This window comes from Glycine soja, chromosome 5 (genome assembly GCF_004193775.1).
Source record: "Glycine soja cultivar W05 chromosome 5, ASM419377v2, whole genome shotgun sequence".
In the NCBI taxonomy this organism is placed as follows: domain Eukaryota; kingdom Viridiplantae; phylum Streptophyta; class Magnoliopsida; order Fabales; family Fabaceae; genus Glycine; species Glycine soja.
In genome coordinates this window covers 41,516,066-41,533,326 of record NC_041006.1, presented here as the reverse complement: position 1 = coordinate 41,533,326, position 17,261 = coordinate 41,516,066, and the positions used below count along the sequence as shown (strand labels likewise).

At 28.5% G+C, this 17,261-nt stretch overlaps 1 protein-coding gene and 1 long non-coding RNA gene across 2 annotated transcripts; one reads left to right on the top strand and one right to left on the bottom strand.

Moving 5' to 3' along the window:
* Positions 1–1,254: 1,254 nt before the first annotated feature.
* Positions 1,255–2,925, top strand: LOC114413439. The gene is made up of 2 exons (XR_003666913.1): positions 1,255–2,312; positions 2,414–2,925. It is a non-coding gene; the product is annotated as an uncharacterized LOC114413439 (long non-coding RNA).
* A 3,990-nt stretch (positions 2,926–6,915) lies between these two features.
* Positions 6,916–12,758, bottom strand: LOC114413438 (COP1-interactive protein 1). Its single transcript, XM_028377855.1, has 4 exons — positions 12,604–12,758; positions 12,410–12,507; positions 10,806–10,993; positions 6,916–10,650 (listed from the first exon to the last, which is right to left on the bottom strand). The coding sequence occupies exons 3-4, from the start codon at positions 10,897–10,899 to the stop codon at positions 7,121–7,123; spliced, it is 3,624 nt and encodes a 1,207-aa protein (XP_028233656.1). The 5' UTR covers positions 10,900–10,993; positions 12,410–12,507; positions 12,604–12,758; the 3' UTR covers positions 6,916–7,120.
* Positions 12,759–17,261: the final 4,503 nt, after the last annotated feature.

Genomic DNA, 17,261 nt, shown 5'->3' with positions numbered 1-17,261 from the left:
TTAATTTTTTTTACTAATTAAAAAATTTATTTGACTATTCGATAAATACATTTTTTTTAGTGATTTTTAGTATTTTTTGACTATTCTATCTTTTTTATTTTTTTATTTTCTTTTATTTTTATCCTCAATATATTTATTCAATTTTTTAGTTATTTTTTTAAAATAAATCATTATTTTATTATTTTATGTGATTTTATATTTTTCATCTATTTTAGCAACTAATTTTACCATCCTTCAATATACTAGTTTTTCAGCTTCTATTTCAGCAACTAACTTTTGCCTAGTTTTGTCAAACATAGTCTTAGTATATGAATATGTAAAAAGTATGATAAATTAATTTTGAAGATAATTTGATAACAAATTAGTTCTATAGATAATTGAATGACAAACTAAATATCAAACTAGTTCTCAAAAAATATAATATATTGTCAAACTAGTCTTTAAATATTATAATTTAATGACAAAATGGTCTTACAAATTTAATTATATTAACTTTATAATTTAGTTCTAAAAAATATAATATATTGTCAAATTGATTTTTAAACATTATAATTTAATGATAAAATGATCTCACAAATTTAATGATAGGATTAAATTGTTGTACTTTTTATATATTCAAAGACTAAATTTATAATTTTTTATATTTCTAGAATCAATTTATTCCTATGACACCTCAAAGACAAATTTATATATATATATATATATATATATATATATATATAAATAAAGCAAATGCTAATAACAAAAAACAATAAAATAAGCAAATGCCTCACCTCATTCTGCTTGATACCGGTTAAGAAAGTAAAAAAGAAAATGTTTTTATTTTTTCTAACAGCCATAATTAGGGTAGAAAACGTGTAATAGCTATCTTTATTAAAAATTTGTCATAAAGGTAAGGAAATGTGTAATAGTTAGTTTTTTTTTAAGAGAAATAGTTACTTCTATTAAAAATCCACTTGAAAATAATTTTTAAATTCAACATTCAAATATATTTAAAGGAAGTTATTGAAACTCATTAGTTTAAAAAATTTCAGTTACAGAATTGAAATTCAAGGACAGATGCAATTGTTATCATTATCATTATAATGATTAAAATTATGATCTATAACTGATTTTTACAAAACATTGCAAATTTGTGTAATTGACACATGTACTTATAAATTCTCAAGTTTATTTCATGGACAAGAAAAAGAAAGGGAAGAGGGTTATGTCATGTTTAAGATTGATTTTGAAAGATTGGAACTTTCTTCGGGCTCACTCTTATTGACTTTGTCTTTCCTCCAAATATTGTTAATCTCATCATGAACTGTACCACTTCAACCTCTTTGACGCTCAAATAGAACAGTGAGAAGTTGAAGTCCTTTGCACCTACCAGAGGATGAAGACAAGGTGATTCTGTCTTCTTATCTTTTTGTTTTGTATATGAAAAAATTATCTCTCCTTATACAGAAGAAAGTAGATGAGCATAGTTGGTTGCCAGTGAGAGTTGACAGGAACGGTCCAGCAATTTCACATCTCTTCTTTGCTGGTGACTGTATATTATATTATTATTCACTGAGGCCAAGTCTTCTCAGATCAAGTTAATGAAGGAAGTTTTGGACTTGTACTGTAAAGCGTCTGCGTCTGGTGGAAAAGTTAATCTCCAGAAATCCAGGTTCATGACTTCTAATAGTATCTTACATGTGAAGATTGATAAATTTATTTCAATCTCTCATTTCCAGCACACAAGACAAATTGGGAAATATCTAGGATTTCCTATGCTCTCTGGACAAACTAGAAACAGTGATTTTAATTATATCCTTGAGAGGACTAACTCCAGATTGGCAGGATGGAAAAGGAATTTGTTGAATGTTGAGTAGCTTTGGCCCAACCTGTGGATTCCAGAAGGAATTTGTGAAAGGATAGATACTACCATTTGGGGTGGTGACTATATATTCATTCTCACTGGGTGAGCAGGAACGTCATTTATCGTCCTAGAAGTCTTGGTGGTCTCAATATTCGCCCTTCTCCTATGATTAATATTTCCTTCTTAGGGACTTTTTGCATGAAAAGCATAATAATAAACTTGGGTCCAAATGCTTGAGTCTAAATACCTTGGAATTCAATTATAAAGCCACTGGGAATCTTGAATTGGGATTTCAAATTCGTCTATTGGCTGGAAGCTAGGAGAGAAATCCAGAGTTACATTATTAATGAGCACATGGAGGATAAAATCATTTGGGGTGCATCCGGAGATGGAATGTTTACTGCATCTAGCTTCTGCCTTCAAATGGCTCATTGCCTACTGGTAAATTTGGAAATGGAAAATGAGAGTGAGTTCCTAAGAATATAAAACATCTCGATCTTTTGGCTTACATTTCATGGTAGCCTCACTATTAACCATTTTCGTGTCTGATGTTTCTTCTTGTAACAGGTGTGGCACAGTCTCAACATGGATGGCGAACCTTCATTTTATGCTGCTACGTGCGTGGATTGGCTAGTCAACAACATCAATAGCCCACCAAGAGTAGAAATGCTCTTATTTTTCAAGACAAGCTCAGATGTCATCAATGTGATTCAACAGTCAATGCCTCTGAAAGCAATGAAATCTGTTCGTTGGGAAGCATCAAATTTCCCTTTCATCAAGCTGAATACTGATGGATCATCATCAATGGACGCTTTCCTTCAAGCGCATGTTCTTTGGGAAGGAAATTCCAGTGCTATCTGGCTTAACACATTGGTGATTGCTGATAGATTAAAATAATATTTACTATGTCACATCATCATGTGTCGGATGGGTTGTTTTTACCATGGAGCGATCTGTGTATCAGTCCTCTTGCTGTATCAAACAAATTATAAGAACTAAATTATAGATTTACCAAACGATAAATGTAACCATGATTAAATTATGGTTTGTGACCGAATAAAATATCATCATTACAATGATTTTTTTTGGTAACATACCAATGATTAAAATTATAGTTTATAATTGAATCATATGTTTACAAAACATTATATAATAACACATGTTAGTTGGACCTCTGAATAATTACTTCCATTCTTGAAAGTGACTCTTGATTTGACAATGTAATTCGAACTTGTAATTGAATTATTGATAATGATTCCTAAATTTTTGTTAAAAAGATATAATTTTAGGTTTATGAAATAATAAATGTAATCATTATGATGGTAATGATTAACGTTATGGATGTTATCCAATATTTTGTGTAAGTGACTTCTATCATTAAGAGGAACTATTGATCGATTGGACACATAATCGGAACCTATGATTACATTCTGAAATTCTCAAATATATATAATTAACTTATATGTTATGAAGTGTTTAATATTTTTCTTCAATAAATTATAATATTTGATTTATTTTATTTTCTAATCATAAACTGATAAAAAAAAATATAATTGATACGGTTAAACTTAATAAAAAGTGCAGATACTATCATAAAAGTATTATTTGCAAAAAAAATGTTTATAATTTATAATTAATATAAATATAAGTTTCATTTTTTAACATATTTTTTCACTTTCAAATAAAAATTCATGTAGCATACGAGTATTATATTATTGTACGGGAAATGCTATGCACATATTATTTTGAACACTCTTATTTTTATTAATTTTATTGGTTAAAATTTATTTATAACTTTATAAGTATGACATTTTATTTAGTAAATATATTTTAAAAAATGTATTAAATAAAATATGAGACTTACAAATTATCTTATGATGTTACGGTTTTCAAGAGATTTTAACATAGGAATTAACGTATTGATCTTTCAGTCAAAACGATTAAACTAGTTAGTCGATTCGCTTTTAAAAATAATCTATTTTAATGTTAACCTTTGAGGATATAAGTTCTAATAGCTTATATTTATCGGGGGGAAAATCTCACTATTATATACATCTCTTATTATGAATATGTTCAAAATATAGGTGTAAAATTTATAAATTGTTTTTTATATATAAAATCAAATTTTAAATTATTTTTTTTAAAAGAACATTAAACCTTCCTCACTTCATCCATTTCGGAATAAATATCGTTCTAGCAGAAAAAGCTAATAAATAAAAATATATTAATTTTACAAAACTAATTTTATTAAATATATAAAAGAGAATAATATTAATGGAAAAAAAAACTCTCATTCATTAACTAGTATTTTTCACTTGACAAAGATACAACCATAATCTTTTTGTGTCTTTTTCTCTCCAACTAGAAAATTCAAGGTTAGACCCTAAAATCCAATATTAAAGTAAAATTTATTAAAGGTATTAGTAGAAAAAAAATTATGAATGTTACATTAAAAAGATAATTTAACATTTATTTTGAGATAATTTTTTAAAAAATGTGACAATTATTTTAGAATAATTTTTCTTTTAATATAACACTTATTTTGGAATGAAATGACATTTCTTTTATAAATAGACACCTTAAAATTTAATTTTATTTCGATTAATTCTTTAACTTTATCTTCTTTACCTATAGACACCATAAAATTTAAATTTATTATGATTGAAATTTAAACTTAACTTTTTTTAAATGGACATCTTAAACTTTAATTGCATTTTAATATATCCTTAAAATTTATCCTTTTTATAAAAAATCATTTTTATTTATCTTAAATGTTAACCATTCACTTTTTTTGACAACTCATTTTTTCATATTTAAAATATTATAAAGAATATAAACTTAGAACAAAAAGGTTTTACTTGATTTTTTAATTCTAAACTTTATTATGTTTTAATGTTTGGAAAAGTGACTTATAAAAATAAAACTAATAAATTGTTGAGATTAAATAAATAATCAGCTTAGTTTTTTTTTAGTAATTCAACTCCAATTTAATAGAGATGAAATTGAAATTTAGGTATCTATGTGTTAAACAGTTAAAGTTCAAGGATTGATTGGAACAAAATTAAAATTTATGAATAGCTATTTGTAAAAGAGATAAAATCTAAAGAATAAATGGGACAAAATCAAAATTTAGGGTTTCTATTTGTAAAAGAGTTAAATTTAAGGGGGTTGAATACTTTCCCTCCATGTTTTTAAATATAAAAAAAATTTAATGACAATTTTTAATGTGAATTTCTTTAACGCTGATGTTTTTAAAGATTATTATCTATATAAAAATCCAAACCAAAAATATAATAATGGTTTATAACCTAATAAAATACTCAAAATATTTTTTTTACAACAATACTCAAAATAAGTTGATAAATAAATAATAATTACATCATTCTTCATTTTGAAATAAAAATAAAAATATATTATTTTTATTTTGATTCAAAAAGGCAATAAATGCAATGCATGCTTTTTTAAAACAAAACAAAATTTGTATCAGTTTTTTTATATCCTTACCATTAAATTCTTAAACCAAAAGATCATATATAAAATTTTTAATATTAAATATTAAATATTTTTTTGTGTTTTAAAATACAGTATAAATATAAAATTTGTTTAATGTAAGTTTGATTTTTTAAAAGTATGAAATTTAAATGTAACAATTGTAATATTTTTAATGAAATAATTCAAACTTATACAATAAAATGAAATTAAAGATTTACACTCCTACTACTTAATTATCACGATTAAATTCTAATTGTCATTAGAAAAATTCATCAAAGGCACGAAAGTTCTTTTATAATCCTCCTGTGGGGTAGGTGCGTGGCCCTACTTGGAGGTTGAGCATTCTACTAATAATGGCTAATTATTGACTAATAAATAATTCACCACGTATTCATCTCATTGTCTCTTCTCTCACCTTTCTCGTGAATCATTAGATGATGAGACCAATCATGCATCATTCTAAGGTCTAATAAGCCATGTGTCGGTAGGAATTTTATAGTAGTATTTATTTTAATATTGATGAACTTCAACTGTGAATAATTTTTTTAATAGTTCATTCATAAGGTCTAATAAACCAAAAGAATAAACTATTACTACTGTTTAAAATAAACATTTAAAGAATACATTATAATTTATAAAAAGAAAGAAAAAAATTATATAATCAAGTTGTTATATAATTAGATAAACAAAATAAAATTATTATAATTTAAAGAAAGGAACTTATACTGCCTTTCTGTTGGATTCAAAACACAGTTTTTCTTTTGGTCATAGTTCTGATTCATAGGCATGTAAAACTATATTTAAGCCTACTCAACTCAAATTTTCATTCACTAGTTTGCATGATTAAGCTTTAATTTATATTTTTTTTAATTGAAGAAGTTAAAGAAGAGAGTTTTTGAAATACTTATCTAAAGAAATTTTGGCTTCAAGCAACTGAAAGCTGCATTCTACGGACTGCCGCGAATGCAATCTAATTAATACAATGTGATACAAACTTTAATCATGCAAGCATAAGACCCATCATGGTCAACCTTCTACTTGGTGCATTTTTAAGATCCAGTGTAAGCCAAGTTTCGAATAAATTTGATATTCGGTGAAAGCGTGGAAATGGCAAAACAAGAACGTTACAGAAAATGAAAGATTAAAGATGAACTTGACAATGGTGACTTGTTTGTCAAAATTCGGGGTGCACGTGGTTTTGATATTTGTATAACTATAATTAATAAATAATTCGATCATAAGTGAGTATTATAACTTTTGGTTTTGGTAAAAATGGATATTATAACTGTAATTAATTAAATATAATTATTTATAATTTGATATAATCAATTATTATTTTTAAAATATGAGTATACAATCGATTATGAATAAACTAATTATATAATTAGTTATATAACAAATTATATCTAAAATCAATTAGATAATAGGTTATGAATGAATAAAAATAAATTATATAAAATAGCTATTTCTATAAAATTGATTATATTTGTAATTACTTTTATATAAGTAGTTATAATTATTTTTGAAACCTAGTTTGTTTTTTTATCAGCTCTAGTCTAAATATTTGCGTTGAACAGTTAAGGAAAAAACTGCTGTACCATTATTCAGTTCAAATTCAAGGGAAGAACAAATCTAATTCTATACGATGCTCCTGATACTGGACAAATTAAATTACAAACACGCACAAAAAGAATCAATTCACATGAACAAAAAATGAGCTAATGAGAAGTTGAATCACCACAACGAACAAGCTGCATACAAAAAAAGAAAAGAAAAGAGGATTTATGCTGCACTCTGGCCTCTGCGAGACTTCGATAGAATGTCCTTGAGATAATCATAACGACTGCGGTGATAATCAATCCACAAACACAACTGCCTAATGACCTCCCTCTTCTCCTCTCCCAAGTCCAGCATGCCATCCTCTTTCTCTTTCATCTTTTTCTCAAGCTCTCCAACTGTCCTATTTAGTTGAACTACAGTTGTTGTCAGATTCATCTTCTCTGATTCCTCCTTGCTTGCTTTTGCCTCTAGCTTCTCAACACTCTTCCTCAAAGCCACTTCCTGTTCTTTTTTAATCTGCAGCTGCTCCAACAAGTGGTTTTTGTCTCTCTTTAACTGCTCTTTTTCCCTATTCATCTCCCTCACATGGTCCTTTGCAACCCCTAGCTCGTGTGAGATGTTAGAGATACTGTCCTCGAAATTTTTACAGTCATCAGAAACTTTCCAGCTTATAGTTTCTATGCCAGTCGTGACATTGTTCACACGCTCTTTAAGATTAGAAACAATTTCATCAAAAGCTTCACTGTTGGCCGTTATTATTGCTGACAAAGTAGCAATCCTGTCCTCAAGGGCTCTCTGATCTTGCTGAAACTTTTCCTCTGCCTTCCTAAAGCTTTCTTCCTTCTCACTCAACAATTGTTCTGTGACCCGGAGCTTCTGGTTTGACAGACGAAGCTTAACCTCAAGCATCCGAACATTCTCAACCGAAGTACTGATTTCATCTCCTTTCTCTTCTAGGTCTCTTTTAAGCTCTTCCACTGTATGTTCCAAATCAGCTACCTTCTTATCTTTCGACTCAATGCCTTCATGAAACTCTCCTGCCATTTCTTCAATCTTCTTCTCTGCAACTTCAAGTTTGACCATGCATTCCTTAAACAAACTATCGATTTGTTTATACTCTTCATTCAACTTCTGATATGAATCTTCTCGCTCTTCCAGTGATCTCTTAAGATCCATAGTTCTGCTTGATATGTCATTCTTTTCATTCTCTACCATTACAAGGCTTTGTGCATGTTCTTCGCTAATTTTTTCACAGTGGAGCTCCAGTTCTTCTTTTGTTTTCTGAAAGGAAAGCAGGTCTTTTTGCAGATTATCAATTTGAGACGTGAAGGCAATTATTTGCCCTGAAGCCTCACTCTCTTTTTCGTGAAGCTTTTCCTGTAAAGTGGATAACTCTGATTCTTTCTCAGCTAATGTTTTCTCCAGTGCAGCAATCGCTTCCTGCAGTCTCAAAATTTCCTCTCTCAGTTCAGTGTTCTCATGGTCTTTAGCTATCAGCTGCTCTTCAATTTCACCCGTCTGGTTGTTTGTTGAATCCAGCTCCATCTTCAGCTTTTCACACTGCTGTTCTAATTCCTGTTTCTCATTCTGCCAAGACACCAAATCATGTTTTAGATTATCAATTTGGACTGTGAAGGCAGTTATTTGGCCTGAAGCCTCACTCTCTTTTTCGTGAAGCTTTTCCTGTAAAGAGGATAGCTCTGCCTCTTTCTCGGCTAATGTGTTCTCCTGAACAGTAATTGTTCCCTGAAATCCCAAATTTTCCTCTCTCAGCCCAGAGTTCTCATGGTCTTTAGCTCTCATTTGTTCTTCAATTTCACTCTTCTGGTTCTGTATGGAATCCACCTCCAACTTCATCTTTTCACACTGCTGTTCTAATTCCTGTTTCTCCTGATGCAGGGAAGCCAGATCATGTTCAAGATTCTTAATTTGTTCACTGGATACCTTTATTTTAGCTGAAACCACTTGCTCCGCATTAATAAATTTATCCTGGAGAACTAAGAAATGTGATTCTCTATCTGTTGATATTTTCTCTATTTCTGCTATTTTTTCGTGTAGCTCCAGCATTCCCTTACTCATGTGACTGATTTCATGGCTTTTAGCCCTTATTTGCTCTTCAGCTTCACTGTTTTTATTCTTTATAGTGTTCATCTCTAATTCCAGGGTCCTTAGCTTCATGGCTAAATTTTCCTTGTCTTCCAGAAGTCTCTCTTGTTCCAGGATTTTTCTGTCAATTTCCTCTTTCAGAGTTTGCATTTGAATCACATACTCAGAATTTTCTTGGACTTTTTCCACTAACTGAAATTCCAAGTCCAATTTCTGGTGTTGGAGGGACTCCACTTCTTGCCGCAACGCATTCAACTCATTTGTAATGCTTTTGACTTGAGTCGAAGCTTCATCACTTTTAGAAATGATCTGCTCTTCCAGTTCATTTTTCTGAGCATGTAATGTGCCTATATCGGCCAGCAGCTTATCTATCTGAGATGTTAAATCTGACATTTTAGAAGATGACTCATTCTCATTATCTTTGAGTTTCTTCATCATAGCAGATAGCTCCTCTTCTCTTTCTCTGGACTTTATTTCAAGTTCTGATATTTGGTTTTGTAGTCCTGAATTGAGCTCTCCTAGTTCCCCCGCTTCAGTTGTGCTGCTCTTAATTTGCTCTTCCATATCTCTCTTCTGGTTTTGCAGTGATTCTAATTCCTGCTCCAGGGTTGTGGCTTGTGCCTCCAGTTCCCTGATTTGATTTGAGGATTCTTTCTGATATCCTTCATGCATCTGAGTGAGGGCAGAAATTTCCCTTCCACTCTCATCAAGTTTCTCCTTTAACTGACTTGATTCAGCTACAAAATCTTGTATTCTATTGTGAGCCAGGTGAACCTCATTTGAAGCCTGTGAAAGTTTCACTTTTAAAGATTCATTTTCTTCCTCAGCAACTTTCAGATTGTGCCTTATATCTGTCATTTGCTGTTCTGCATGTTCCAACTGCTGTTTCAGAATGGAAAATTCACCTGTAACTGCCTCTAACTCTTTGCCAAGTGCTAAATTCTCATCTTTCAGTTGATCAACAAGGGTTCTCAAGCCATCAGTAATCTTCTTTTCCTCCTCAATCTGTTGGAGAGCTGTTTCCTTCTCCATGGTCAAACTATCTTTTTCTGCTGTTAAGTCTTCCAATTTTTGACTCAGTTCAACTTCTATTTTACCAGCAGTGTCCAGTTGTTTATTTAGTTCAGCATTCTCAACCAAAAGTTTTAATCTTTGAGTGCCTAATGCTTCAGCATCAGTTTTCAAGTCCATGTTAATTTTGTCTGCTTCTTGTATCTTGCTCAATGCTGCAAGATATTTTGAATTAAGATCCTCCTTCTCTTCATGTGTGATTGTCAACTTACGATTTAACTCAGCCACTTCTATATGCACCACTTCAAGTTCTTGCCTTAAGTCATGAATTGTCTTTTGAAATTCATTTTCCAGTTGTCCGTTTTTGTTGTCTCTGTCCTTTGAAGAATAGTCTGAATCTGAATCAGAGTCTGAGCTGGATGAAGAACTACCCTTTTCTCGCTTGCCCTTAATCTTTTTCCTTAACTCGCCCGTTAGATGATCATATTGTGCATACAGTGATTGGTATTGATTGTGGAAATCTTCAATCAGTTCAACAAGCGGTTCCTTCTTAGAATGTTCTACTGGGGTACCATCCTCTTCAAGGTTGTCCTCTTTAATAAGTTTCAATATCCTTTTCACTTTGTCTTCAATTTCTGTAGGAAAAGTAGAAAAAATTAAAATCATAGGTATGATCATAAGGTGATACATCATACATGCAAATCATAGTAAATTCTTCATCACTATTTTCAATGATATCATATCACGCTGTCATGGTAGTAGCTGAATTAATCTTTCAAAAAAATTGTACCTGCTTTAGCTTCCTGGAGCTGCTCTTCTTTATTAGAGTCAATGTGACTTCCAAACAAAGATTTAATAGACTCTCTAAAGCGATGTTTCACCATCTTTTCTATAGATTTTCAACTTCTTAGCAGTATCACATCAAGATAATCTGTAATTTGAGCCCTGTAATGCACACAATTCCTTGATATTTGAGCCCTGTAATGCACCCAATTTTCTAGATGTTAAAAGAAATTTTTAAATGCCATTAATGAGAATACAAATCTAGCTACTTTTAGAGCAATCAAAATTTTATTTATAGTTTTATACCCATCAAACTTGCTAAACAAATATAAATTATAGGAGAACAACTGAAATACGTACAAATAGTCCATGAATGATACAAGTTGATCATGAGTCCCTAATTGATACAAATTACACTTTGTAGTCCATAAATCTGCATTTAGGCATTAAACTAGGACTTGAATATGTATTCAGTCAATCAAATTGACTGCAGATTTGTCCCTTGAATACTAGTTATGTAATAGACCTTAAGCATAATTTTCAATTTTTCATCATTAAAGGACTAATATGACCAACATCTAATTTATTTATTTTTCTTATTGTTCTAGTTATAACAGAAAGAGTGCATGTAACATCCGTGGTTAGTCTTTCGACACCAACACCTTGCCATTACAGCTTCTGTGTCGCCCCCAAGATGGCGGTATGCAATATTTGATATGTGAACAAAAATATTTTAAGTCATATTTTTATATAATATCGCAATCAAAAGACGTGGCAGGAAATTTAACGCAAACTCTTGTCACAGGGAAAACAAAAATATTGAAATATAGGGAAAGATTGTAGTAGTATAATATAGGGCTCATTCAAAAGAGCAACCACTATTATTTTCTAGCGGCTTTATATCACTTTTTGAATATGGGAATTGGGGTTCAATCATGGGATTGACTATGGGCATAATCTAGAAAATAGAGAGAGAAAGAAAAGGAGAATGTGTAATTGTTTGGGTCCACCCTTCACCGTCAGATTCTCAATAAAATACTGTAGATGTTAAGGCTATCATCGCTGGACCAACGTTTTATTCGCCCAGCTTGAAGAGTTCAAATATTCAGAACGAAATAAATAATATATATATATATATAAACAGGTAAGAAATATTAAAAAAAGGTTAAAAAAGAAGAGAGAAAGAAACAGTGCAACTAGTACGTGCCAACAACAGTAATCTGGCGCCACGTCAGCAACTCTGGGAATCACCCCAGAAATAGATTGGAATTCAAACGGTACAGCTCAACAAACAAACAAGCTATTTTTTTTTTGTTAATTTCAAATTATTTGTAACAATCAATGAATTCTACCAAGAAAAATGCCTACGGATAAAAGGAGAGAAAATTTACAAAAGAAGAGTGAGTTTCAGCTTCAACCAATGTATCAGATGATAATAAAATTACCAAAGACAAAGGATAAATAATTTCATAAAGCAGCAATAGTTTTCTTTTTCTTTAAAATCCAAAAGAACAAAATCGTCCAAGATCGACGTGCTAGCATCCAATACAAAATTAACAGCACAGTAAAAGATTCAGATGAAAGATCAGATACGACTGTATAGGAGTTTACCTTGTGCAACAGCAGAGAAGACAAAAAAAGAATAAAAAAAGAAACCGAGAGAAACTGAGTTCCGAAGCAAGCGAAGATGATCCGATCGAATCCGAGAGCTGAAACAATTGAAGAAAAACGAAAGAGCTTCAACTAAGAGGTTCGAGAATTGAAGTGATGCAATATTTAGAATAGGAAATTGGCGGTCAGGTTACCTGTGAAAGTTGAAAGTTGAAAGCTGGAGCAGAGCAGAGGATCGAAATTCGGAGAAAAGAAAGAAAGTAACTAAGGAGAAGCTCTTCAGTTAATGCAAGAGACAGAGAGAGAGCCGACCCGGTTTTTAATTAAAATATAATGATATCGAAAAGTGGCTTTGTATTTTTTGGATTAGAGCGCTAGCCAGCATTTTTTGCACCTTCAAATTTCAGGAATGGAATCTTTGGATTGCATTTCAGATCTTTGCCCTTTCCTTTCTCGCTTTATTACCATGATGCCACTATGACCTCTTTCGCGTTATTTCTCGCCTCAGGACACGTTGAGCCTTTGAAGACAACTGGAGACTCTATTATTAATGTGTTTTCTTTTTATTATTTTTGTAAATTTTACACGAGTATTCTCTAATAATATATAGCTTTTTTCATAAAAAAAATATTGTATAGCTTTTTTAATTAATATAAACTTCTAATAATAGCTACTTTAAGAAGGCATATTTAAGAGGATTTTTAATTGTTTCCAAAAATCTTCCAAATATATTTTTTATTTTAAGATTCTTTTAATATAATGTTTAATTAAATTTTTCCTTTTTTAAAATAAACTAAAAAAGTAAAATAAGAATTCTATGCTTTATTAGTTAACTATTGGGCGTGTGGATTTGGAGTGTAATTGTTTCAAGTTTTAACTTAATTAATCACAAAATCTTTTCTTGTAACAAATATTAGTCATAAAAAAAAAAAACAATTATTAGTCGTTTTCTTTTAATTTTAAAAGCTTTTACGTGGATCACACAATGCATCCCATTATCTTTCTTGGATTTTGATTTATTTATTTTTGGATGCCATTTCTTGGATTTTGATGTTTAGGAAGAGAAGGACTATTTTTTTATATCATTCGAAATAAGACTATTGTTTTGTTTCTCTTTAATAAATTTATGAAAGTACCTAGTCCTCTTTGAAATATCAAATAGAACTATATATTAATAAAAACACAATAGTAAATACTTCATTTATTTTTTCTACAAATTGTTTTTCTTAACTTCCTGAAAAACTTTAATACAAGTAATTATTTTTTGAAACATGAGCATAAATGGAAGGATAATATTATTTAGTAATTAATTATTTAAAGAAATTTAATTAATACCAAGTGTAAAAATTTGTAAAATGACATTTTTTATGTTCTGTAAAGAGAAAATTTTGTTAATCAAATTATCATGTTAAGGTCCGTTCAGTGGTCAGGATATAATAATAAATCAAGTCTATAAAAAATTATATTATTTAAGAATTAACTGACATTTTTTTTTTTTTTTACACATACAATTGCAAGAAATCTTTCCGGTTGTTATCCTATACTAATATCCTTCGGGGTATGAAGGTACTCAAATTTGGATTATTTTTTTTCCTCCTAATTAGCTTTATCCTCACATAAGAGTAATTAAGATTTTGAACCTTTGATCACTTGCTTTAAGTGTGTCAAACTCATCATCAGACAGGCAACCATTTGTTGGTATTAATCAATATTTTCTTGTACTACTATATTTTTAATGTACCGCATTTTTAGAATATATATATAAATAAATATTTGAAAATCAATTTTGAAAAGTTGGTTAAGAGTTCTTCAATCCTCATGTCTATAATAAATTCTTAAAACAAAATTCTAAAACATCCTAAAAGAGTTATTGTTAAAAAATCATTTAATAAATTATAATATCTTAAAAGGTTTGTCTCTAACTCCAAACACAAAAATATTCTAGCTACGTAAAAAAATATAAATAAGTTATTAAATTTAATATTTATTAATGTTCATATTATGTAAAATTTATCAACATGATGTCAATATGAATGAAATTGGACTCAAATATATAAAGTAAGATTTAAAGTTTGAGTGTTATTGATAAAAAAAAACACAAAAAGAAGACATATTAAAAGTAATTAATCAGATTTTTTGATAAAATATAATCAATGACAAAGTCAAATTTCTCACCAATAACATAATATCCAAAAACTCCTCAAGAAAATAATGTTACTTTTAAGAAACATTCTTCTTAATTTTATTTTGATTTAAATATGTTTTTCTTTTATCTTTGTAATATAATAGATAAGCTAAAAGATAAATATCAAATGAAGGGAAAGAGATATTTAATATTTTTAATATTTAAATTTAATTTTTAATAAGTTATCATCTTAAAAATCAGGACAATAATTTTGTATTCTAAAATAATAGCAAAGATTTGATGATTTTACTCGTACAGTTTTAAAATAATTTTTTAATAAACTAATATTGTTTTAAATAAAAAATTTCCTTCTTTGAAAAAGTAGAATTAAGTTAAATAAACTCATATTGTTTAAAATTAATTTTTTAACAGTTAATTTTCATTAATATTATTATTTTAAAACAGAAAATAGAATATATTTTTCTTTATAATTTTGATATTTTATCAACTTTTGTTTAGTTACCAAATATTTTAAATTAAATAAATAAATAATGTATTAATTCAATAAAATAAATAATTTAAAATTATACAAAACAACAAAAAAGTTGAATCCCAGGTTTCATGATAACTAAATATATATATATATATATATATATATATATATATATGCCTAAAAAATAAAATAAAAAATTAATATTGCCTTAAAAATATGTATATCTTCTCATGTTTGTAAGAATGTTAAAATAGGTTTAAAAAATTTAAAATTGAATAAAAGGATAAAATGAAATTTAATAAAAAATCAGTGAGGATAAAATTATAAAAAAAATAGTTAGTAGTTTTTGAAGTAGCTTATTAAATAAAACTACTAAAATAAACTCATTATCAAATAAAGTTAACTTTTATATGCTTTATTTTTTGTAAAATCATTTAATTATATTTACAAATTATTTTTGCTGCGTTAATTGTTACATAAAATGATTTCTTTTAACGGAACATAAAATGAATGGTGTTCTATACTTCTTCACGTGATTTGAGTGTCTTTCATGTAACAATAACAATTAACTTTAATGGTGATACATTAATAAGATCAATCACAAATTAATACTTTTTTAAATGTAAAATTTAAAATAGATACAGCCTAATATTGTGCGTGTGTGTATATTACTTTGATGATGTATATAATCATAAATTTTGTTTGGTATATATAAATTGTATAATGGGATGTCAAACATTTTCAATCTTCTCTGGCTCATAAGAAAAAAATATAATTAATTAAAATTTTGATTAAAAAATAAATAAAGTTTAATCAATAATTATTTTTATTAAATATCAAACTCAAATAATATTTCAATAATTTAATTTTAACTTTAATACATTAATTATTTATACTCAATTACTTTATTTAAACTTTTTTTTAATCGAACCCCTGCTAAATCACATATAATTGTAAGATGAGAATGTGCTTGACTCTCACAAATTTAAGTTTCAATTTCTAGGAAACTGACAAAACATCATAATTAAAAAGACAAAGCTGACATAATATAATTAGAAAAAAATATCATTAACGACTCAATGCCAGAAAGGAGCAAGATAAGATGCCACGAATATCATGCTGAATACTGATGATGATCTGCCTCCAATTGCAGTTTCCATGTTCTCTGTGGCCGTTTACTCCCGCCTGCAATTGCAAGTCACTGGACCAATTATTGTAAACTTTTACAGATTTATTACTACTTCTTAAATTATCTTTTCAGTCTTTCACCCTTAGGTGGATTATCTTTGCATGTTCCTCAACTTAATAATTTGTTCAAAAGCTATGTTATAAAAAAATAAACTTCTTTAAAAGTATTTGATTACATTACAAATAGAGAATGCTGTATTTTTGTTTAAACAACAAACTTATTGAGTTCATCAACTATGGAATTATGTATTTTTGTTGGTACATTACAAATAGAGAATGCTGATTTTAAAAAAAATAGAAATAGAGAATTATATATAATTGTATAATACCTTATAGAATAATATTTATTAAAAGTAGTCAACCATTTTAAATAGATCTCAATATTCTACAAGGTTAATTAGTTTTTTATTTTATTTTTTGATTGATAGATAATCTTGATTTATCCAAAAATATCAGTTAAATTATTGTTTTAATTCCTCTTTTTATTAATTATTTGATTCAATTTGGTTTCTTTATTATTAAAGTTCAATTTAGTAACTTAATTCCAAGATCACACAATGTTATCCTTTATGTCCAATTGATCAACATAAATAATTTTACATTTTTTTAAAAAAATTGTCACTATGTAAAATTTAAATTAAATTATAATTTTAGTCTTTTTATAATTTCTAACGAATGATTTTAATTTTCTTATTTTAAAATTTATAATTTTAGTCTTTCTTAAAATTATGTAACTTTAATTCCTTTGTTTGTTGATCGTGAATTAATCATGAGGAGATGTTATCATGCTGATACAGTCAAATAATATAACACTTATAGATTACAATAATATGACAGAGTGATATATTATTGAAAAAAATATTACAAAAATGATAAAGATGTGACTATAATTTTATAAATTATAAACCGATTTTACAGTCTTAGACGCATTATAAAGGATTTTCGATATGGTAGCTCTGAGCCTGAGGGGTTTGGACCCTAGAACACTAGAGCAAGAAAGGGGTGTGGTAATCTATTTATCTACCGATGCCTCACTGCTCCTTCAT